This window comes from Tenebrio molitor, chromosome 4 (assembly GCF_963966145.1).
Source record: "Tenebrio molitor chromosome 4, icTenMoli1.1, whole genome shotgun sequence".
Classification (NCBI taxonomy): domain Eukaryota; kingdom Metazoa; phylum Arthropoda; class Insecta; order Coleoptera; family Tenebrionidae; genus Tenebrio; species Tenebrio molitor.
Genome location: NC_091049.1, coordinates 2,997,741 through 3,019,104, shown reverse-complemented (window position 1 = coordinate 3,019,104; position 21,364 = coordinate 2,997,741). Strand labels below are relative to the sequence as shown.

At 40.7% G+C, this 21,364-nt stretch overlaps 4 protein-coding genes and 1 long non-coding RNA gene across 5 annotated transcripts; 2 read left to right on the top strand and 3 right to left on the bottom strand.

Annotated features, from left to right (window-relative positions):
• Window positions 1–2,677: 2,677 nt before the first annotated feature.
• Window positions 2,678–4,296, top strand: SpdS (Spermidine Synthase). The gene is made up of 2 exons (XM_069046354.1): window positions 2,678–3,003; window positions 3,530–4,296. The coding sequence occupies exons 1-2, from the start codon at window positions 2,873–2,875 to the stop codon at window positions 4,260–4,262; spliced, it is 864 nt and encodes a 287-aa protein (XP_068902455.1). The 5' UTR covers window positions 2,678–2,872; the 3' UTR covers window positions 4,263–4,296.
• Window positions 4,297–4,345: 49 nt separating this feature from the next.
• Window positions 4,346–7,629, bottom strand: LOC138130000 (TAR DNA-binding protein 43-like). Its single transcript, XM_069046353.1, has 8 exons — window positions 7,229–7,629; window positions 7,007–7,176; window positions 6,817–6,957; window positions 6,291–6,723; window positions 5,801–6,007; window positions 5,598–5,745; window positions 4,583–4,641; window positions 4,346–4,460 (listed from the first exon to the last, which is right to left on the bottom strand). Exons 1-7 carry the CDS (start codon window positions 7,470–7,472, stop codon window positions 4,587–4,589), a joined length of 1,398 nt encoding a protein of 465 aa, XP_068902454.1. The 5' UTR covers window positions 7,473–7,629; the 3' UTR covers window positions 4,346–4,460; window positions 4,583–4,586.
• Window positions 7,630–7,678: 49 nt separating this feature from the next.
• LOC138130003 (uncharacterized) lies at window positions 7,679–11,624 on the top strand. Its single transcript, XR_011159456.1, has 4 exons — window positions 7,679–7,810; window positions 8,017–11,098; window positions 11,156–11,269; window positions 11,326–11,624. It is a non-coding gene; the product is annotated as an uncharacterized lncRNA (long non-coding RNA).
• Window positions 11,625–16,390: 4,766 nt separating this feature from the next.
• Window positions 16,391–19,736, bottom strand: LOC138127626 (ceramide synthase 5-like). Its single transcript, XM_069043688.1, has 7 exons — window positions 19,373–19,736; window positions 19,203–19,322; window positions 18,953–19,155; window positions 18,664–18,904; window positions 18,499–18,617; window positions 17,183–18,447; window positions 16,391–17,129 (listed from the first exon to the last, which is right to left on the bottom strand). The coding sequence occupies exons 1-6, from the start codon at window positions 19,415–19,417 to the stop codon at window positions 18,252–18,254; spliced, it is 924 nt and encodes a 307-aa protein (XP_068899789.1). The 5' UTR covers window positions 19,418–19,736; the 3' UTR covers window positions 16,391–17,129; window positions 17,183–18,251.
• Window positions 19,737–19,875: 139 nt separating this feature from the next.
• On the bottom strand, window positions 19,876–21,239 carry LOC138127624 (ceramide synthase 6-like). Its single transcript, XM_069043686.1, has 5 exons — window positions 21,085–21,239; window positions 20,930–21,047; window positions 20,685–20,887; window positions 20,177–20,542; window positions 19,876–20,126 (listed from the first exon to the last, which is right to left on the bottom strand). The coding sequence occupies exons 1-5, from the start codon at window positions 21,228–21,230 to the stop codon at window positions 19,931–19,933; spliced, it is 1,029 nt and encodes a 342-aa protein (XP_068899787.1). The 5' UTR covers window positions 21,231–21,239; the 3' UTR covers window positions 19,876–19,930.
• Window positions 21,240–21,364: the final 125 nt, after the last annotated feature.

Genomic DNA, 21,364 nt, shown 5'->3' with positions numbered 1-21,364 from the left:
TTGCCTCGAAAGGCTATGTTTGTAATCAATGTAATAAGTGAAAGAAATTAAAAATTGTCAAATTGACAGGAGCATAAAATAACCTCAAAGTGACCATCAATAAATAAACGTGCCTATTTTTTTGTTTTTTTTTCTGTTTCTGTCGTTTCAATAAAGAGAAAGCGAGGAAGGAAATCGTGACGTCACTTCAAGAGGCTAAAAATTGGACTATATAATTTCGTCAAAATGAGCGACTCCGACAGAAGTATTTTGACGCCACCTGAAATTAGGGAATCAAATTCGATACCTACCGCTGATTCTCTAATTTCGAAAGGACCAATAACAATTAATTGACGTTTTCGTCTGTCTTACCTCACTTAACACCAACCTTACAAAGCAATTTGTCCTAATTTCTGTCGCAAAGTAAAAAACGTTTCCAGGATAACCCGCAAATACTGTAGCAAATACCAATTTTGAGCCAATAAGAACAAAAAACAATTTCCAGTCGTTGCGCCATTATTTTTCGTAACTGATTTCTGTCGAATCAGTCATCACCAAACCCTTTACGCGACATTTTCACGAAAAACTAATTCAAAATGACCAATCGTGCGTTGACACATCGTACTGCCAACACGACAGGAAAACAATCACCACAAGCACACAATCTGGTTTCACGGGTTTCACTCATTCAAATGTGTAACGTGCGATCGAAAAGAAAATCGAGGAATCATGGCACAGTTGGCAGCCCTAGTTTATATAATCTGTTTCAAAATCAAAAATCCACCACCTGTTGAATTATGTTGTCAGAAAAAAAGAAATCCCTAGAATAAGTTTCATTTTTTTGGGTTGGCCCAACCTCCCGCCAAAATTTGACGTTGATCTGTTGAATTTTTTACGTAACACTAAATAATTATTATGTACAAAAAGGTGGTAGCTACCATATCATAACTTTTGAGTGATATAATAAAATGAGAATTAAAAAACACGATGAATTACGACCTAAACGACTGTCAACAGTTTTCTTTCATAACCCCACTTTTTTCTGACACTTGCAAACACACTAAAAGCAAAAGTTGGCGACGTTGTCGGTTGTATTTTCGAGATAAAATGCAGTGTTGGTGGATTTTTGATTCTGAAACAGATTATATATTACTGTTGTCAAAGAAACATGTCTGTTGGCAATGAAACAATTGAAAAATATTGGTGTTTTTGTCTCGCACTGACCGGATGTTTTAACTTGACACGATATTAAAAAAAAAATGGTAATGTCAGTTATAATTATGCTATTACAAAAATCAACCTTTGATGGCAAAAATTCTGTTGTTACCAACAGATTCAGTAATTTTTTATCACGCCGTAGAAACTTGCGCGGTTGTCAAATACAGTATTGTTTAAACCAGCATTGCCAACTGAATCATTGCAGTCACGGCACAATTTTTTTTCGATCGATAATATAAAGAGGTGAGGTTACGTGTTATGAAAACCATACACAGGATACTCCGAAGGATACAACAGGACATGTAAATAATATAGACAAATTTGTGTGAAATGCAGTATTATTGCGTTTCCAATTATTTATTTCGAAAGACTTCACCTTTATTCAGAAATAAAAACGTTGCTAGCGCACCTTTACCTAGAAGTGCTACCAACAGCATTCTCGATTTTGGTTATTGCCAACCTGACAAGCGCGACATTTCCACGAAAAACTAATTCAAAATGACCAAAATATTACCAACCGTGCGTTGACACATCGTACTGCCAACACGACAGTAAAACAATCACCACAATCTGGTTTCACGGGTTTTACTCATTCAAATGTGTAACGTGCGATCGAAAAGAAAATCGAGCAATCATGGGACAGTTGGCAGCCCTAGTTTATATATTACTGTTGCCAAAGAAACATGTCTGTTGGCAATGAAACAATTGAAAAATATCGGTGTTTTTTTGTCTCGCACTGACCGGATGTTTTAACTTGACACGATATTAAAAAAAAATTTGGTAATGTCAGTTATAATTATGCTATTACAAAAATGGACCTTTGATGGTAAAAATTCTATCGTTACCAACAGATTCATTATTTTTTTTATCACGCCGTAGAAAGTTGCGCGGTTGTCAAATACAGTATTGTTTAAACCAGCATTGCCAACTGAATCATTACAGTCACGGCACAATTGTTTTTCGATCGATAATATAAAGAGGTGAGGTTACGTGTTATGAAAACCATACACCGGATACTCCGAAGGATACAACAGGACATGTAAATAATATAGACAAATTTGTGTGAAATGCAGTATTATTGCGTTTCCAATTATTTATTTCGAAAGACTTCACCTTTATTCAGAAATAAAAACGTTGCTAGCGCACCTTTACCTAGAAGTGCTACCAACAGCATTCTCGATTTTGGTTATTGCCAACCTGACAAGATGAAATTCACTAGACTGATACCTATTTTGAAAGATCAATTCTAAATTGCATTTTAACTGAAAAATAGTAAATTTTGAAAACAGGTACTTGAAAGATTCCAGTTGTGCTTCTTGTTGATGACGATGACACTACATAAACAACATTCAGATATAGTTTGTACATTCTGCATTATCAGTGTTTGTTGATTTTAAGATGTTTGCATTCCTTTGCAAGTCGTTTCTTTGTATCCCAAAACGATTTAACCGGCCACTCCCATCTTCCAACCATCGGCAACAATCGATTCCGACGTCCCTTATCGACAGCCCGTAACAAACAAATTAGCATAACTCATCGGTCATGCGACCTTGAACTCGTATCATGTTTATGAATTCTCCGAGGCCGATAAGCTGGAAATAAACACACATACCGGCTCCGGTACGTCGAAAACTTCCATTTCTGTGCGATCGCTCGACGCAGCCACTCTTCACCGATGGACCAGATCAGGAAGGGTTGGTTCAGCGAGCTCAACGACCTCTGGCCGGGTCAGTGCATGAGTCTCGAGGTGCAACAGGTCCTCCAACACACCAAGTCCCAATATCAAGACATCGTCGTCCTGCAGACGTAAGTTTTTCGAGTCGCACGTGGTCGCCCGGTCACGTGGGGGACGTCGCGTTTGCCGCCAATCCGCCGAACGACCTTCGCTGAAAAAAAATCCGTTTCGCACACGTGGAGATTTCACGTGACGTCAAAATTTGGTGGTCGCGAGCGGCTGAAATCGGTTTTTGATGTTTACTATTGGAGGTTATGCGAAGTGGAGTTGGTTTGAGAGTGCTCTGCGCCGGATTCGCGATCGTCGCAGTAAATAAAAATTTTTTTACGGATTAATAATGTCGTTTCAATTCGATTCAATCTATTTTTCACGTTTTAAATTAGATCAATAGAATATTCAACTGGCATTATTGTGGTCTGGCGCAACACACGGCATTCAGGCCGGACTAATTTAACATTTCCAAACGAATAAGTTGCTCATGCTGCAGCAAAAAAAGTCTTGCATAAACATTTTGTTCTGCTATAAAATTGTTTTTTCTGGGATAAACCGTGATTTTTGATATGCCCGTGTTGCCACCATTATTTTTACCTTTTGCAGAAAGCACCACGGCCGGGCGCTGATCCTCGACGGCATCATCCAGTGCACCGAGCACGACGAGTTCGCCTACCAGGAGATGATCTCGTTCCTGCCGCTGTGCGCGCACCCCGACCCCGCGTCCGTCCTGATAGTGGGCGGCGGCGACGGCGGCGTGGCCCGCGAGTGCCACAAGCACCCGCGAGTCAAGCGCGTCGTCCAGGTGGAGATCGACGGCGAGGTGATCGCGGCCAGCAAGCGCCACCTGCCCTTCATGGCCGAGGGCTTCGACTCCGCCAAGCTGACGCTGCACGTCGGCGACGGCTTCCGCTACATGGAGGAGCACCGCGAGGAGTTTGACGTGATCATCACCGACTCGAGCGACCCGATCGGCCCCGCCGTCAACCTCTTCACCGAAGCCTACTTCGGCCTGCTGCGGGGCGCGCTCAAGAGCGGCGGCGTCATCTGCTCCCAAGCGGGCACCGTCTGGGCGGGGCTCGACCACGTCAGGCAGACGGTCGACCGCTGCCGCAAGCACTTCCCCACGGTGCGGTACGCGCTCGCCAGCGTGCCCACCTACCCCTCCGGCCAGATCGGCTTCGTGGTGGCCGCCGCCTCCGAGCGGCACGACCTCGCCGCCCCGCACCACCGCTTCAGCGACGAGGAGCTGGCTAAGATGCGCCTCAGGTACTACAACGCCGACGTGCACGCCGCCGCCTTCGCCCTCCCCAACTTCGTCAAGAAGGCGCTGTCGTGAACGCCCTCTACAATAATAAATGTTTTCTTTCGCAGTTTTCTTTGATTTTTTTTCCGTTCCCGAGGGGAAATAAATGAAACTACTGCCTCGGCGATTTTTTTATTCAACAGTCTGGCGTAAATGCGCTTCAGGAGGGCCCAGACGAGGTCGATCTCGAGGTGGGACGGCTCGCCGGCCCGCTGCTCCGATCTCCGGCACCTGCACCAGAACAGAATTAGTGTCGAATCGGGTGGGGGCGGTGGTCAGTGTTTGTGTTTTGGGGGCTGCGCCGTCGGCGCCACCGAGTGTATTAGTGTTCCATAAATTTGAATCAAACTTACTCAGTCAGACGTCTTCACACCCCGCATGTCCCACCATTCGTCCACCATTTAAGCAATTACTACACAAAAAGAGACGCACTCAACGCTCAACGTTTCGACAGTTCCGTACCATTCACCACCACATTTTTAAGCCACTCTGTTTTAAACAGTTGGTCTTTTAGTCTCTTCATGCAAACCATCTGTCGGCCATAAACCAATAGACAGGAAAAGAAGGAGAACGGCGGTGCCCGCGCAGACCTAAACTGACCCGTTTAAGGCTGCGCCACCCCCAAAATACAGTTAAGACAGGGAGATTCGTATCGTAAATAAATAAAAAACAAAACACAGATCATCTGCACTCATATAATGTTATCACCTCTTTTACATATTTTTAAAAAAACCCAGTCAAACAGAATAAACAGGCGCATAAAATACAGTCACATTACATAATCTGTTCCTTTTTATTCATTTGTAAAAATCTCACTACGTTGACAATACCGGACATCTTGATGCACGCTGTTGTATGTAGAAACGGGATAAAAAAAAGATTAGAAAAAAATTCACCGATTCGCCGGAAGTGACAGTTCAAAAAAAAAATAATCACCAACAACAGAAACGTGTTACACATGTTCCCTAAACGACTAATCTACCCGAGCAAAGATTCCGGAAAGTTCCGAAACAATATGTACAAAGCCCAACTCGCGCACACGTCAACTTTCGCCGAAGGCAACGATTGAGTATATATATTTTTCTTTTAAAAATTGACTAGTCCTCACCTGTTTGCAGAAAAACAAAAAAAAAAACGCACTCACACCCGCGCTCTTTCCGGAACTTTTGCTCTGTACTTTCATGTGAATTATTAACATTACTAGTTCGAGAGACACACACTAGTGGGCGCTCGCGACAGGGAGGATGGGAGGACGTTGTTAATCGACGAAACAGAGACAGACAGAGATGAAGAAAGAAAGAGAGAACCGAACGGTGGGATGGTGTGGATCTGGGGACGGTGGAGAAAAATTATTTGATTTAGTCGTACTTGAGAAATCCCTTGTTCTCCTGGGCCTGCTGCGGTGGCGGCCTCGGCCACTGACCGCCGTCCTGGTTCTGGCCGCCGCCCTGGTTCATCCAGTTGAGGAATCCGGGATTGCTGCTGCCCCCCTGGTTGCTGCCGTTGGGGGTGTTGCCTGCAACATGGACGCGGTTACGTGCTCTATCACCGCATCCGCTCCGATGCCTTACCGCTGTTGTTGTTGGGGCCGTTGTTGAAGCCCTGATTGAAATTCGGCTCGGGCTGGTTCTGCAAATTACCGATGAGGCCCCAGCCCGCCTGGTTCAGTGCGGCGGCGACCAGAGCAGGATTCATCGGCAAAGCGCTCAAGTTCAGACCCAAACCGAGAGGGTTGCAGCTTTGCTGGTTGCTACCCTGTTGGCCTTGACCGGTTATACCTAGGACGGCACGCTCATAAATTATCACCACCCAAAACGGCATCTTTTATTTGTGCTTTTTTTTTCATCATACGTTACATACAACATCACATTGAACAACTAGAACACAACTCTTCCAACCAACCACCGACCTTACGACGCACCAAACGAACGGGTCTCACCTTGTCATATCTTGTTGATCGGGAGTTTCGGGGAGGGGTTAACAAAGGAGGCGGGAGTTAGCAACTTGACTGGGACAACCACAACGTTAAAACCCACGAAAGAAGCTCGAGCGAGCACTCACCTAGCGCTTGCAGGTTGGGCATGTCGATGTTGCCTCTGGGCCCCTGGTTGCTCCAGTTCCCCTGGTTCGGTCCCGGGTTGTACCTCTGCTGGTACATCCCCGGCCCGTCCGGCCCCGGACCGCTCCTGTTGTTGCCGTGGTTGCTGCCGCGAGGGCCGCCCCCTCCGTATCCGCCGCCTCTCGTCTCGGACTTGGGGGCGGCGTTCGACACGTGCACCGACACCCCCTTGATTATGTGATCTTCGCCGCACAAGCTCTGGGCCACGTCGGGGTCCAGGAATGTGACGAAGCTGAATGCCCTGAACGGTTTCGGGATGAAGACGTCGGTCACTTCTCCGTATTTCCCGAAGTACTCGCGCAGGTCGTCGGCGGTCAGTTCTTCCGTGCATCGGCCGATGAACACCTTGCACGGCACTTGCTGGATCAGGCCCTCCTAAAACACAAATCATTTGGTCAATTTTACTTTTGCTGGGCGAAAGTGGCGCCCTCTACGCATCTGTCATTTACGTCAAACGAGCGACTTTACCTTTGAATTGGGCACTTTGACGTCGCACCACCTTCCGTCGATCATGTGTCTCTGCGCCAGGACCCTCATCTGTGATTCGTAGGATGCAAACCGTATAAACCCAAACCCTTTAGATTGTCCAGTTTTGGGGTCTTTTTTCACCTGAAAAGATCCAGTCAAGCGCGTTCACGCGGACCTGTCGTGAACTCACTTGAGCCATCAACACTTCTCCGAACGTCTCGAAATACTCTCTCAGATTCTGCTCGGTGGTCTTCCACGGCAGTCCCAACACGATAAGATCGGTGCACCTCAGTTTCGTCTCCATCCGTTTCGTCTTGGCCGTCGAGTTCTCCAGATTGTCGTCCGATTTCCGTTTGTTCTCTGCAATTTGATAAAGTAGCCGCGGTCCGAGCGATCAATAACGCCAACCAACCTTTGGGAAAGACACAGTAGAAGATCTGCGAGCCCCATCCGATCTCGGGGGGCGGGTGCAGCCGGCCCTCGCTCAGACGCACGCCCCGCATCGCCTTCGTCTCAGGGTTTCTGTATTTGAGTCCGGACGAGCCCGGGAACTGGGCCGAGAGAGTGCTCAACAGGAGAGTCCCGTCGTCTTCGGTCGGCAGCTCGATGGGTTCCTCGCCCTCGTCCTCCGCCACTTGCAGATATTCCACCGACATTCTCACTCACGCACCCTCACACAAACACACACCTTAAAAATAAAGCGTATTTGTAAATACGCTGGATGCACGCACTTGTCACCGAAAATAAAATGGCAGGTCGATGCAGATGCGTATTTGTTTTTGACGTATTTCCGGTGACGGCACACTTGATTGGTCGAGCGGGACGGGATTCCGGGAAGGGAAAGGCGCTCAGAGGGGGCGCGACGGCGTCGGGGCGGTCGAACGGGGGCTCATTTTAACTTTGTCCGTGCTGGATTTACGCAAACACGTCGCTCCTCGGTGAGATACGACTCCAAGGGCTGACGCAGATGATTGACGTTCCGAGATTTTGACAGGTGACAGTTTGACACACTCTCAGCGGGAATTTCAAATCAAACGATTTTCTTCGTACCGAAAAAGTTTTTGTTCATTTTTACTGCAACTTTTACAATTGATTTAGAAATATCTTAAATAAATTTAACATTTTTCACAATACACGCTTATCAATATTGCACTTCTGCTTTACTAAATTTATTATTATTGCACTAATACTAGTTCATAGGTTGTCGTCACTGTCGGATCTGGAGTCACGGCAAGGTTTGTCAGTGAACAACATATCTCTTGCTATCTTAAGAATGAAAAATGTCCAAATGCAATTAAGAATAACAAAGATAAAGTTCAAAGTAATGAGGACGTAATAGAGACAATAGTCCCGAGCGAATGGTAAAATTCTTGGAGTATCTTGTACACAACTGAAATGAATGACGTCATTCATAGGAATCAAGTATTTTGAGCTTTTACCTTTTTACTACCCAAAAGGGAAAATATCCTAATCTGGTCACTACCCACACAAATAAAAAAGTGAAGAATGTCACAAACGAGGTCCTGTCGTGACCTAAATAAACCATAATTTTGGACAGCTGCAACATGACGGTAAGATTGTTATAACTTCTGCACAAAATAAAACCTCGAGAAGGATGTCGCTGCAGTCGATACCATATACCATATTAATCCTGAAGAGATGACACTTCCAAACGAAGAATAGTACAACGATGGAAGTCACGTGATGGATGAACATTGGCCAGAAGTCTTTCCTCTTTACGTCGAAATACAAACCCATCAGTTCTGACAAGTAGAAAGACAAAGTGATTATGAGGTGCCACCAAACATTCCTGATCCTGAAAGTCGGACATTCGACGAAGAGAAATTGGGAAAAGTACCCGATCGAGCTTCCATTTTTTCGAAACGGAGTAGGCCTTCTCCAGGACCGCATTGTGAGGGGCTTTCTTCACTTCGATCTGCTTCAGACCCAGTCGGAGTCCGATTTTCGTAAAAATGTACCTTGAATCAGAGAAAATTTATTTTAGAATTGTGAAATTGTTGAAGCTGACTTTTGGCAAACATTGCGCAACATTAGCATCACAAGGGCCCCACATATCGGATACAGAAGTTCCCAATTGTTGTTTTTCATCGTTCTGCCGAATGAGAGATCTAAGTCGAATCGCATTTTACCCAACTTAGTTTACAATTGTTTATTTAAAATGATAAAACTTGCATTAAAATGAACGAAGCGATAGGAGGCTCTAAGTAGAGTAGTAATAACAAATATGTAGATATAAATAAAACATGAAATATACAGGGTGATTCACGTAGCCCCTTCGTTAGAAATTTGCCAAAATGGTATTGATATGACAACTGGTAGCCGACTATAAGCGGCTGCTCCAAGTTCAAATAAAATATTTTCAAAATGGTGACACTTCCGGAAATACCCGAAAACGACACCATCTTTCTTTTTTTAAATGGAAAAGCCCCATTTTGATTTCAAATTTACATTTTACGTCCAATTTTGAGTTTGTAACGTCCTTTTGTCAACACTTATCTGTCATCGTTTTTGACCTGTGTCATCTTTTTCGCATAAAAGCGCGGTTGCAGAGCTTCACTAAAAAATCTATAACCTCTGAACCATTGGAAATAAATAATCGATTTCTTTTTTATTGAATTGCTAAATTCGTCAAAAACAAAAAGTTAATACATAGAAAAAATAATTATAATTGTTATTATTCATGTTTTCTAAGAAAGTAATAATAAAACTCTTCAAGATTGCACCTGAAAATTTTCAAACTCACACTTGACATTTGTTGCTATTTGTATTCCAATTGTTTTTCACGGCACACTTGAAAATTTCATAATAAGCTGAACCACAATTAAAAATTGTTTTATTTTTTTTCAGTCAGCTATGGACCAAACGATAACTTTTAATACATCATTAGATTCAGAAAAAAAAAACTTTACCAGACTGAGCCTAAAAAACTACATGTGTCCATTAAAAAAAAAGTTGACTATCGTTAGCTATTGAAAATAACGCAAAAAAAAATTATTTTATGGCTGCTTCGTAGCGCATGAAAAACCATATCTTTGGTTTTTTTGTTCATTGAAATCGGATAATAAATAAAAAAGTTATGGGTTGAGGCGTTTTTTATCAAACAGCCTGTACCAGCTAACTCCTGTCATTTTTAATGTCCTTGAAAGTACGCAATGTCTTATCTAAAATTTGAACGTGTTATTAAAAATGCCTCGCAAAGTAAGACATTTATTAAACTCTCAAATTAGTTGTTATTAGTTGTTATTAACTTTTTGAAGTGAAACTTTTTATGGGAGGGTCTTGAAATTCTGATCGACAACCTTTTTGTGTGACGAAAAGTGGTGGGGGTAAACACTATTGGGTCGAGTGGGAGCAGTGTCTCTGTCTTTGTCACACTCACGGCATTTATCGATAATGTCCTCTCTTTGATTTGGAGGCTTAAAAATGAGCAATGAGTTACGCATTTCGATATTGTTTAGTGTTATCGTTGTTTATAATTTATTTTCTTCATTAAAATATACAATTTTGTTGTGAATATGCTATTTAAAAGTGATTGATGAATAATTACAATGTTTCCCTGTAATACAAAAGTTTCTCTTCTATCGTGCGTCTTTACGACACATTCTGTTTTTTTTTAACATGCTGCGCTACTAATATCTTTAATAACCTCAATTTTTATATGTACTTACAGTTTGCCCATTGTAGCTTGAGCTGTGAGGGATGCGCAAAGTTGAATAAAGAGGTCCGATAAAGAGCCCCTGGAAGCAGCAAAGAAATGCGACAAAATTAGTGTTAGACCACTGCACATCCGACTCTCACAGCTCAAGCTACAATGGGGAAGCTGTAGAGATTTTTCACCCTAGGTCAAAAGTGTACAATGTTGTCAGCGCTATTTTGGGTGTAAATTGCGGTATTGTGACTGTTGTGGTTCTTTGATTAAAAAACAGACCTATTGTGAAAAAAAGTATAGTCTATTTTTTCCTGGTAGGCGCGTGCGTGCGCATTTACAAAATCCTGCAACGAAATGCGACTTTCCTATTGGCTACTTTATTTTTCTACTTACACTAGATAAATGTGCAATATTGCAGTGTTCTGTACTGTCAATCAGGTCCAAGCTGCCATTTTTGTTTCATCGTGTCTTAATTTTCCTTTCGTGTTTTGTGTGTGTTTTTTTGTTTATTTTGTGTTGTGTCCATTTATTTATTAAAAAAACAGTTCTTAGAGGTTAAGAAGTTCTTATATGTCAACAAGATGTGTCAATTTCGATCACCAAATAAACGGCGTAAGTTGGATTTATGCTAACAGCAAGTAACAGTTTTTTATTAATGCGTATTTATAGCAAATTTCTCACAAGCCGAGAAAGAAATGATCGTTAAAGTATTTCGTGGGATCTCCAAGGATTTTGCCGAGTTAAACAAGACGGCTCAAATGGAAAAAACTGCAGATTATACTGGTATTGTTTTCTGATTTTTTTTTGTTGTATTACAGCTTAATTACTTTGTGTTGAAGGTTGTGGATTTAGAACCATTCAACGATACTTGGCGGAAGAAAAGAAGTGTGGGCAATTACAGGCACCGAAGAAACCTGATAGGAAATGTATGATTCAATTGGATGAACATCAAAAATATCTCATTCGAAAAACAGTGCACTCATTTTTCTCTGCAAACAGAATTTAACAATTTAACTCCTGTATGTATTAAATAAAAATAAAAAATGTACATTTAATATTTGTTATCAATTTTTCCACGAGTTTATTCATAAACTTTTTTGTTTACATTTTACAAATTATACAAAAATTAAATCATAAACATGAGTTTTAATATGCAACCACAAATACTGATCCCCCTAGATAATATGCAACCAAAAATACTAACAATTCCTGCATCCTGCTAAAAATCTTAGCTATGTGATTCTACCTTTCGGAGATGCGCACGCACGCGCCTACCAGGAAAAAATAGACTTTAGGACATCATAAACTGTCTGATTATAATGCAAATCGACGTATCGTAAATAGTAAGGTCGCCTTTTTAATGAGTTGAAAACCAAATGTCAAAAATGTCAGTTGTCACATATCAAATTTCAAACAAAATTTTTAGGTTGGCATGGCTTGATCCATCATGCGTGTCAGTTTAAATTACAAAATGTGCAAAGAATCATTTATCAGGATTTATCAGGCAACAAATTCGCGACCGTATTTTTGGCAATTTCACGTATTTCAGCGGGCGTACATGAAAGATTATCTTCCATATTCGTGTTTTGTGACAGAATTTGGATAAAACAAAGGGCGACTTTGAAGACTTGATCACATTTTCACCTTTAAAATTAAGACATTACCAACCGCCACAAAAATCCTTAAATCGAGGAAAGTATCTAAACATTTTTGTTTAAAAACGACTTAAAAAGGGCAAATTACAAAAAATAGTATAAAAAAACTCGTTTCATAAGACCTTGAAGCACTCATTCTTTAAAATAACTCGTGGCTATGCCACTCGTTTTTTAACCTTGTAATCTTGAATTCGTGCTTCAAGACTGGTCTTATGAAACTTGTCTTTTAATATAGGTACTATTTTAACGTCCGTCAACAAAAGTGCAAGTTTTTTCAATCGTTTGCGTTCATAAAATATGTGATTTTTGAATCGGTCAAGAAGCGTTAAAAAAGTGCCATAACGGTTCATTTTTGCACGCATTTTGCGTTAAATAAAGTGCCGTAGCGTGTCATTTTTTAACGCAATTATAAAATTTTTCATTCATAATTAGGTTTTTTTTTTATCGAGTTCCTATGTAAATTGGGATTTTTTTGGTATGAGTGGGCCAATTTAAAACGCGAGTAAAACGAACGTTTTAATGATCCACGGGTTCACACAGGAAAAAATTTTCAAATTTTGAGAGTGTCGAAAAAATTGTTACCAAATTTACGGGGGCCAAAAATTTTTTGTCTGCAACTGGTTAGTAAAGTATCTTTTTTTTACAGGGCGGATTGCGCACTCGCTTCGCTCGAGCGGCAAATTTTACTTCTCGTAAAAAAAAGTATTACTTTACTCACATGTTGCATAAATAACTACATATTTCTAAACTTATTTTTGGTAAACATGCCTTCAATTGACAATCGGAAGTTTAAAACAAAACATTTTTTGCCAGCATTCCCCTGAAATGTCAAAAAGCATCCAAAACCTACTTGCAACACAGTTAGCTGCATAAATCTTATTATTATCGGTAATTGTTCACTTTAACTACTTCTGGAATTTTCGCGTTTTTTCTGGCTAGACAGCCTCAGGACGTCCTCCTAAAGTCCATTCAAAAATCAAAAAACCACCAACGTCGCATTTTCCTCGATAATTACTATCGGCAACGCTGTCTAGTGTAAAATTTGGTGAGACTTGTAATTTTGAGGTTAAATGTTTATTAAGTGTCTTGTTTTTCTAGGCATGTTTAAGTATAAATAATAGGAATCAATAAATAAATTAAACGTGCTGCTAATAAAACAATATGAACGAAATTCAAAGCAATTGAATTTTATTTTGAATCAAATAAATGTCATTATTTATTGTTACCAACATAGTATGAAAAAATATATACCTAGGGTTTTTTAAATTTTACCAACCTAAAGCAACAGGTGGTGGTTTTTTGATTTTTGAATGGACTTTACATCGTTTGCCACCAGTCAAACCTTGTGTAAATGAAAATTTTCCTTACCCTTTAGTTATACTAAGACTGGGCGCGACCTTGAAACACAACAAGAGAGAAAAAAAAGGCATTTGCACAAGGTTTGAATGGAGAGACACGATCTAGGAGGACGCCCTGAGGCTGTCTAGCCAGAAAAAACGCGAAAATTCCAGAAGTAGTTAAAGTGAACAATTCCCTTATTATCTTGTAATTTAACAAAAAAAATATATATACAGGGTGTTTTCGAAGTTGAGGTGTTCCTTTTAACCTGTGATAGTATGCGTTGTTCTAAAGAGTTTTAGCCAAAGTCACCTTAGTAAAATGTGTACGGCAATGAAGATACAATAAGTAAATTTTTTTAAAATTTTTGAAACCGGTCCTGCTCAAATTTGCGCTGATTTGTTAGAAATTAGAATTGACAAAAAAAAAATCAAATGAGCATGGACGTTAATCAAAAATACTGTCAGAGTTGTCATCTAATTAGTCGGAACGGCTTTATCATTACGAAAATAATGAGCTCACAGATATGTTGCTAATGCATGGGCAATGTTATCACGTTATCAGAATGCAGCTGCGGCATCCAGAGAGTACGCAGAGCGATTTCCAGAAAGACACCATCCTGGGCCACGTCAGTTATTAATCTAGGACAGCGGAGAAATAGACAGGACCGGACTCAAAATTTTAGAAAACAATAAAAATATACAATCAATTATCTCCCTTAATACAATCATTTTACTAAGAAGATTTAGGCTAAAATTCTTAAGAATAATGTATAGTATCTCGTGTTACAAGGAACTCCTCAACTTCGAAAACACCCTGTATAGTGGTGCATTAGGTAATTTTGTCCAGAAGTTTATTTTAAAAATAAAACAATGCCAATACATTTAGGTATCTAGACACAGGGAGGATTTATGGAATTTTCCCCAATAAAATGATCTATTATTTCGATACGTGTCCCGTTGAGTCTTGAATTTGAATTTTATAAGCCAAAAGTTGAGGCTTCTGGTTCTCATGTTCTAGAAGTTGGCAGGACTGACAAGAGAGGACGACGGGAAATTATAGTAATTTACGTTATAAGATGGTTATAAGTCCGGTAGGTTACTTGTAACAGTACGAGTTAGACATTATGGACGAGGCGACGTTAGGAGCCGAGTTAAGAATGTCTAAACGAGTACCTGTTACAAGTACTATTGCGGGCAAAAAAAGTGGGACATCAATGTCATTGTCTTGACTTTTAATGTGAAATGACCCTTACCTGATTCTAACCCTACTTTGAATTGATTGACGTTGTCATTAGGTTGTAGGGAATGATTGTAAATAACCACATAGTGAATTTTTATTTAATGCAAAGTTCCAATCAAAATCTACCTTTATCAAAAGAAGAGGGAATTTGGAAAAGGAAAATAGGAGTATAAAATAAATTTTTAAACTGTCAGCTAGAATAGTGTCAAAAAAATGACAATAAAGCTTGAACTACATCGAATTTTTCAAAACTGACAGAAATTTGATGTCCCACTTTTTTTGCCCGCAATAGTACTACCAGATGTATATCGTAATGTATTTTATTTCATACTGGAAGTCTCTTGTGCATCATAATTTTATTTCAAAAATTAAAAAATCACATTATTCTGTGAAAATGGCATCACCTTTTTCCTGTGGCAACGGCCGTTGCTATTGTTTTTTTTTTAGATTGAATATTTTTTGACTTTTTCACTTTTCAGTGTCAGATTTGATGGATAAAAAACAGTCCGGTAGGTGTTGCTTAGTGACACTTTCCGGCTCTGATACTGTTATAACTCACCTACCGGACTCAAATTGATGATGCAATCGAACACCTACCGGACAGTATGAAATAATAGCTATTTACGTTACAAGACCGGTAGTAACGTTTTTATGGACGAGCTAGTGAATTACAGGTCGAGCCCGATAGGGCGAGACTTGTAAACTAGCGAGGCCATAATGCGTCTACCGGTCGTGTGACGTACAAGATTTTTTAGTATACTGAGACAATTATTTAAAAGAAAATAAATTTAAATAAAAAAATTTGGCTCTGAAAAAGATTGCTATGCCTTGTTACTATGATAACAAACGATTCATCAAAATTCAGTCTGCCGAAGTTTTTCATGTGATTTCTTTCATTTGCGCTAACTTCCTTTAATAAAATGAATTCTCCCAACCGAACCGAAGCAGAAGTCAAGTTTTCTTCCCAGACCACCTTTTGGAGAAGATAGATAGTGCGCGATCAAACTTATTGCTCCAAAAATCATCGGAAAGATATTTGCCAGAGTACAGGTTGTTCTACAATTGGAGAATACGAAATAAAGTTGTTTGGATTGACAAAGGGTAATACTTGCCTTTAGAAAACCATTTCAATGATATAAGTAATTGTACATTTAATTTTTATATAAATAAAATCCAATAAATCTGACAAATTATTTGACATTTGCTACCGGCCGCCGTAGAAAGTAAAACGGACTAGACCATAAACATGTGTAAATCTGACAAATTATTTGACATTTGCTACCGGCCGCCGTGGAAAGTAAAACGGACTAGACCATAAACATGTGTCTACCGGACTCGTCGCCAAGTAGACACTACTACCAGCACAGTATACTAAAATAGTAATTTACGTTATAAGTCCGGTAGGTTACTTGTAACAGTACGAGTTAGACATTATGGACGAGGCGACGTTAGGAGCCGAGTCAAGAATGTCTAAACGAGTACCTGTTACAAGTACTACCGGATGTATATCGTAACGTATTTTATGCGCTGCCAAGCAATTTTGGCCGTTTTATTTACCTCATTAGAGTGCATAAAAGGGTAATTTATTGCTCTAAAGCATTGGCGTAATTTTTATGCTCTAAAGAAAATTCTATTACATGAAATTGCGTATTTCTTAATAAAGTAACAATTTAATTAAACGAAAAATTTACTTCTACTTTAGCATTGTTACAACTATTAATTACAATCGAAGGTAAATTGATTTTTTCTGAAAATATTTCATTCTGTCGATTTTGAATGTTCAACTCCGCATTTGTCTGAAGAATGGAAACTCCTTTACTTTTCTTATCCTCCGGTTCTTCAGTGTAGTCATTTGAAAAAGCACTGGATGTTGATGGGACTACTGTTTTTTCATGTTGACGTTTCCCTTGAATTTTTTCGGCTATCTTGAGTTTGTTTTGAATATTATCTTCTATATATCCTTCTGCGATTGTACCAGAACGCCAACCTCCGTGACGTTTTAAGTCTGTAATATGTCCACCAGAATCTGCAAGTAAAGTAGCGGAACTGCGACGCAAACAATGTCCGGTATAAGATTTGGGGTCGGGAAGGTTCAAATATGTTGCTACTTTTGATGGAATGTTTCCAAACGTATTTCTGCCTACGGGTTGCGTGGAACATTTCCCATTTTTGTAAAAAATGAAGAATCGATTATGTTTAGTATGTGGAGGCCGCAAAACAAAGTACTTGCGGAAAAGTTCTAAGAAATTTTGCTCATTTTGTATTATAGTAAACCGTCTTGATACTTTTGTTTTCGTTTCAGTTAGTCTTATCAGTATCGCAGAGCCCAAATCCTCAATTTCTTTTGTTGTTAAAAAGCACAACTCTTGCGATCTGCAAGCACCGGCAATTCCTACGATTACAGCAACCTAGAATAATTACAAATTAACTATTGAAATATAAAAGCAACAAAGTAATTTACCTTGATCATTAAATACGTATCATCTGGTGCTTCCGTAATAAATTTGTCAATTTCGCTTTTTGAAAGGACTTTTGACTTTTTAGGTTTGTAAGTATCACATTGTCGCTTTAAATATGCTTGAAGTTTTAAGGATTTGCTGATGTCTATTCCATTTCTTACTAGCAAGGTGCTTCTTAACATAGAGTAAAAACTCCACAAACTCGAAGACTTGTAGTTGTTGGATTTTTCAAAAAAGTAAGCGAGACAAACATCTTCAGTGTACTGTGTAGTCTTCTTACCATTTTCAGCTAAATTGAAAAATCTTTTGCACACAAAAGCAAATGTCTGCCACTTGTTTACAAAATTTCGTAGTTACGGTAGTTTGGAAAAATTATCAATCTTTGGCTACTTTGTTTAAATTAATACCAAGGAAATTTTTGTGTTGGTTTTTTCAGTTTTTGAGGGCAGCGCATAAAATTTTGTATGCATTACGAGCATAAATTGCATTTTGCTGCTCTTATCGTCTTAATGCCCTCGGCTAGCGCCTCTGGCATCAATATGACGATGCGAGCAGCAAAATGCAAAATTATGCTCTTAATGCATAAATAACTATTATTTCATACTGGAAGTCTCTTGTGCATCATTATTTTATTTCAAAAATTAAAAAATCACATTATATTGTGAAAATAGCATCACCTTTTTTCCTGTGGCAACGGCCGTTGTTATTGTTTTTTTAGATCGAATATTTTTTGACTTTTTCACTTTTTCATGTCAGATTTGATGTATAAAAGGAAAACAGTCCGGTAGGTGTTGCTAAGTGACACTTTCCGGCTCTGATACTGTTATAACTCATCTACCGGACTCAAATTGATGATGCAATCGAGCATCTACCGGACAGTATGAAATAAAAAATTAAACGCTTTTTGTCCCAGTGAAAAATTTACATTTCTCACTAATTTTAATTGAAACTTCAACAAATGGTTTGATTGTGGCTAGGGTACAATAAAAAAAAATTAGGTTTAGATTATTTTTTTTAAATAATCATCTAGTGTTAGTATATGGTGGATGCCCTTTTTGTTTCTTGTGAAAATTACAAATTATCGTCACTGTCGGATCTGGAATCGCGGTAAGGTTTGTCAGTGAACAATATATCTCTGGCATTTTTAAGAATGAAAACTGTCCAAATGCAATTAAGAATGAGAAGGATAAAGATCAAAGTCATTATGATGTAGTAGATAGAATAATCTCGAAGAAATGGTGAAATTCTTGGAGCATCTTTTACATAACTGAAATGGATAACATTATTGAAGAACCGAGTACGTATTTTGAACGTTTACCTTTTTACTATCCAGAAGGGAAGATATCCCAACCTTGACACTATCCAGACAAATAGAAAAGTAAAGAATGTCATAAAAGACATCCTGTTGTATCCTAAGTAAGTCATAATTTTGGACAGCTGTAACTGTAACTGTAATTTTTATAACATCTGGAAAAATCAAAACCTCGAGAAGGATGTCGTTGCAGTCGAGAAGAAAGATTCCCGCCATAGTAATCCGGTTGAAATTACACTTCCAAGCGAAGAAGAGTAGAAGGATAGAAATCACGTGATGGGTGAACATCGGCCAGAAGTCTTTCCTCTTTACGTCAAAGTACAAACCCATCAGTTCGGACAAGTAGAAAGACATACTTATCATGATATGCCACCAAACATCTCTAGCAATAGTTTGATCCCTAAAGTTGGTCCTGGAAGTCGCGAATTAAGGACGAAAAAATGGACAAAATGGCACCGACCAGCACTGATCGAGATCCCAGAACCATGGTTTGTTCCACAAGATTAAAACCTCGGCAGTGCACGCCAGAGTGTAGTAACAACATCTCCAGAAACTTTCACAAAACTTCGTCAAAACGCTAGGTCTATCTTGAGCACTCCTCAACTTGAGCCAACTCTCGACTTCTTCCGCTGACACGTCGAGTTGCTTGGCCAAGCCGCGGACCTGTAACAAAACACTAAGATTCGACGAAGAGAGATTTGGAAAAGTACCCGATCGAGCTTCCATTTTTTCGAAACGGAGTAGGTCTTCTCCAGGGCTGCATTGTGAGGGGCTTTCTTCACTTCGATCTGCTGCAGACCCAGTCGGAGTCCGACTTTGTAAAAATGTACCTCGAATCAGACCAAATGAATTTGTGAATTGTGAAAGTGTTGAAGCTAACTTTTGGCAAACATTGCGTAATATTAGGATCACGAGGGTCCCACATATCGGGTACAGAAGTTCCCAATTGCTGTTTTTCTTTGTGGTGCCGAATGAGAGATCTAGATCGAATCGCATTTTACCGAAGTCAGTTTGCAACTGTTTGCGTCAAAAAGTATTGTAGATACAATTTTAACATCCAACATAAATAAAACATTGGAAATAAAGGGGGCGTTGATAGTGCTTATGCCTACGGCTTCATGTTGGATTTAAAATTATACGTTCTGATAATGATTTTATCACCTCGTTCACCATGTAGAACAAATTGACATGTTACTGACATTAACAGTTTATAAACGAATGCCGGAAGTTATTGACAGAAAAAGTTTTACAATTCGAGCGACTCGCCCTGTAGATGGCTTTAAAAACCGTGGCAGACATCATAAACTGTCTATGCATTATGAATAAATAAATGAATGAATAAATAGCGAACTTTCAAGGAAGCATCAATAATGACAGTTGTCATACGTCAAACAGTAGATTTGAGTATATTTAAAAAGTAAAACAACATCAATAGGCTTCAGTTGTCTTCAGAGCTATCATCGCTGCTCGATCTGACGTCCCCTTCGACTTGTCCTTCCCCCAAGACTTTAGCCACCACCTTGAGAATCAGATATGTCCAGAAACAATGCAGCGCCAGCAATAGCAGCAGCAGTCCGTTGAAGGTGTAGTAGGCGGGGAAGTCCGGCACGATTTTCATAGCGTCCGTCAGAGTGCTGCAACAAGTCGAATGAAATTTCCCCAGATGGAACGAAATCCCCCCAACTGTTTGATTATCCAAAAGGGAAAAATCCCCAGCCTGGTGACGACCCACACCACCGTGAAGAAACAGAAGATCGCCGTGCAGGTCGCGTGATAGTCGGCGTACTTCGCCACCTTAGCCGCTTCGAGGAAGACGTCGGCGCAGTCGTGTACCACCAGGACGAGACAGCCTAGTCTGAAGACGCCGGCCAACCATGAGAAGCACATCAGGAGGATGGTGGCCAAGTGGTGGACGAACATCTGCCAGAAGTCCTTGCGTTTGACGTCGACGACGAACTGGCCGATGAACAACGACCAGTAGAAGGACATCGAGATCATGTAGTACCACCAGATGTCGCCGGTGATGACCAGAGACTCGGGGAAACCCCTCCTGGGACAAGCGTGCGGTTATGGACCCAAGACGCCAACCCTAGCATCGTTACAGGTTTCTACAGGTATAGTAGCGCCCTCTCTTGTACTAGTGGTTCAACATCGACCAACAGTACTCGAGACGGTCACTTGTGCACCCCCACCAGCACTCTTTGATGTCCCACAACCACGGCTTCTTCCACAGCACCACGAGCCCATACACGAACATGCAACAATAGTACGAGCACCTCCACGACGTCTGGCAGAACTTGGTCAACACCGTGGGCCGGTCCTGTTTGCGGCGGCGCCTCAACCACTTCTCCACCTGTCTCTCTGTCATGCCGATCCGCTTGGCCACGCCTACAATCTACCCCGACCAATGAAAAACTCACGAACGTGCCCCTCGTACCTGCGAATGCGACAGCGACCTCCTCCTGTAGACGTCCTCGAGGACCGGATCGGGCGGCGCCGGCTCCCACCTCGTCGCCTTAATCCCTAGGTACTCCCCGAGCGGGGCGAAACAATATCTGATCGGTCAGATCCGCACGTATTTCGGACACAAACCTTTGGAGGAGGTACCGCAACGAGAGCATGCCGACGGCCATGGGCAACGGGCAGAGCAGGTTCCAGTAGTCGACGTACTGGATGTGGACGCCACCGTATTTGGTCGGCGAGGCCACCCACACCAGCTCCTTCCATAGCGTTCCCATTTATGACATCTCACACGCGTCTAAGTGACAGCTGCCGTCACGGCACGCTCCGATTGGGGATTTTGACGGTCGTACCAACCGCAAACAAAGACACTAGAAATGATCGAGGGGGTGCCGCTCGGGGACTGGATAAG

Bases quoted from the DNA above. Each gene is read 5' to 3' on its own strand.
- LOC138127624 (XM_069043686.1), bottom strand. From the start codon at position 21,230: ATGGGAACGCTATGGAAGGAGCTGGTGTGGGTGGCCTCGCCGACCAAA. The intron at 21,048-21,084 runs GTTTGTGTCCGA...CTGACCGATCAG, and splicing joins TTGCGGTACCTCCTCCAAAG to ATATTGTTTCGCCCCGCTCG. The intron at 20,888-20,929 runs GTACGAGGGGCA...TGGTCGGGGTAG, and splicing joins GGTCGCTGTCGCATTCGCAG to ATTGTAGGCGTGGCCAAGCG.
- LOC138127626 (XM_069043688.1), bottom strand. From the start codon at position 19,417: ATGTGGGACCCTCGTGATCCTAATATTACGCAATGTTTGCCAAAA. The intron at 19,156-19,202 runs GTACTTTTCCAA...GTTTTGTTACAG, and splicing joins AAAAATGGAAGCTCGATCGG to GTCCGCGGCTTGGCCAAGCA. The intron at 18,905-18,952 runs GTCGGTGCCATT...CGCGACTTCCAG, and splicing joins TGGGATCTCGATCAGTGCTG to GACCAACTTTAGGGATCAAA.
- SpdS (XM_069046354.1), top strand. From the start codon at position 2,873: ATGGACCAGATCAGGAAGGGTTGGTTCAGCGAGCTCAACGACCTCTGG. The intron at 3,004-3,529 runs GTAAGTTTTTCG...TACCTTTTGCAG, and splicing joins GACATCGTCGTCCTGCAGAC to AAAGCACCACGGCCGGGCGC.
- LOC138130000 (XM_069046353.1), bottom strand. From the start codon at position 7,472: ATGTCGGTGGAATATCTGCAAGTGGCGGAGGACGAGGGCGAGGAACCC. The intron at 7,177-7,228 runs GTTGGTTGGCGT...ATCAAATTGCAG, and splicing joins CTACTGTGTCTTTCCCAAAG to AGAACAAACGGAAATCGGAC. The intron at 6,958-7,006 runs GTGAGTTCACGA...GGATCTTTTCAG, and splicing joins GAGAAGTGTTGATGGCTCAA to GTGAAAAAAGACCCCAAAAC.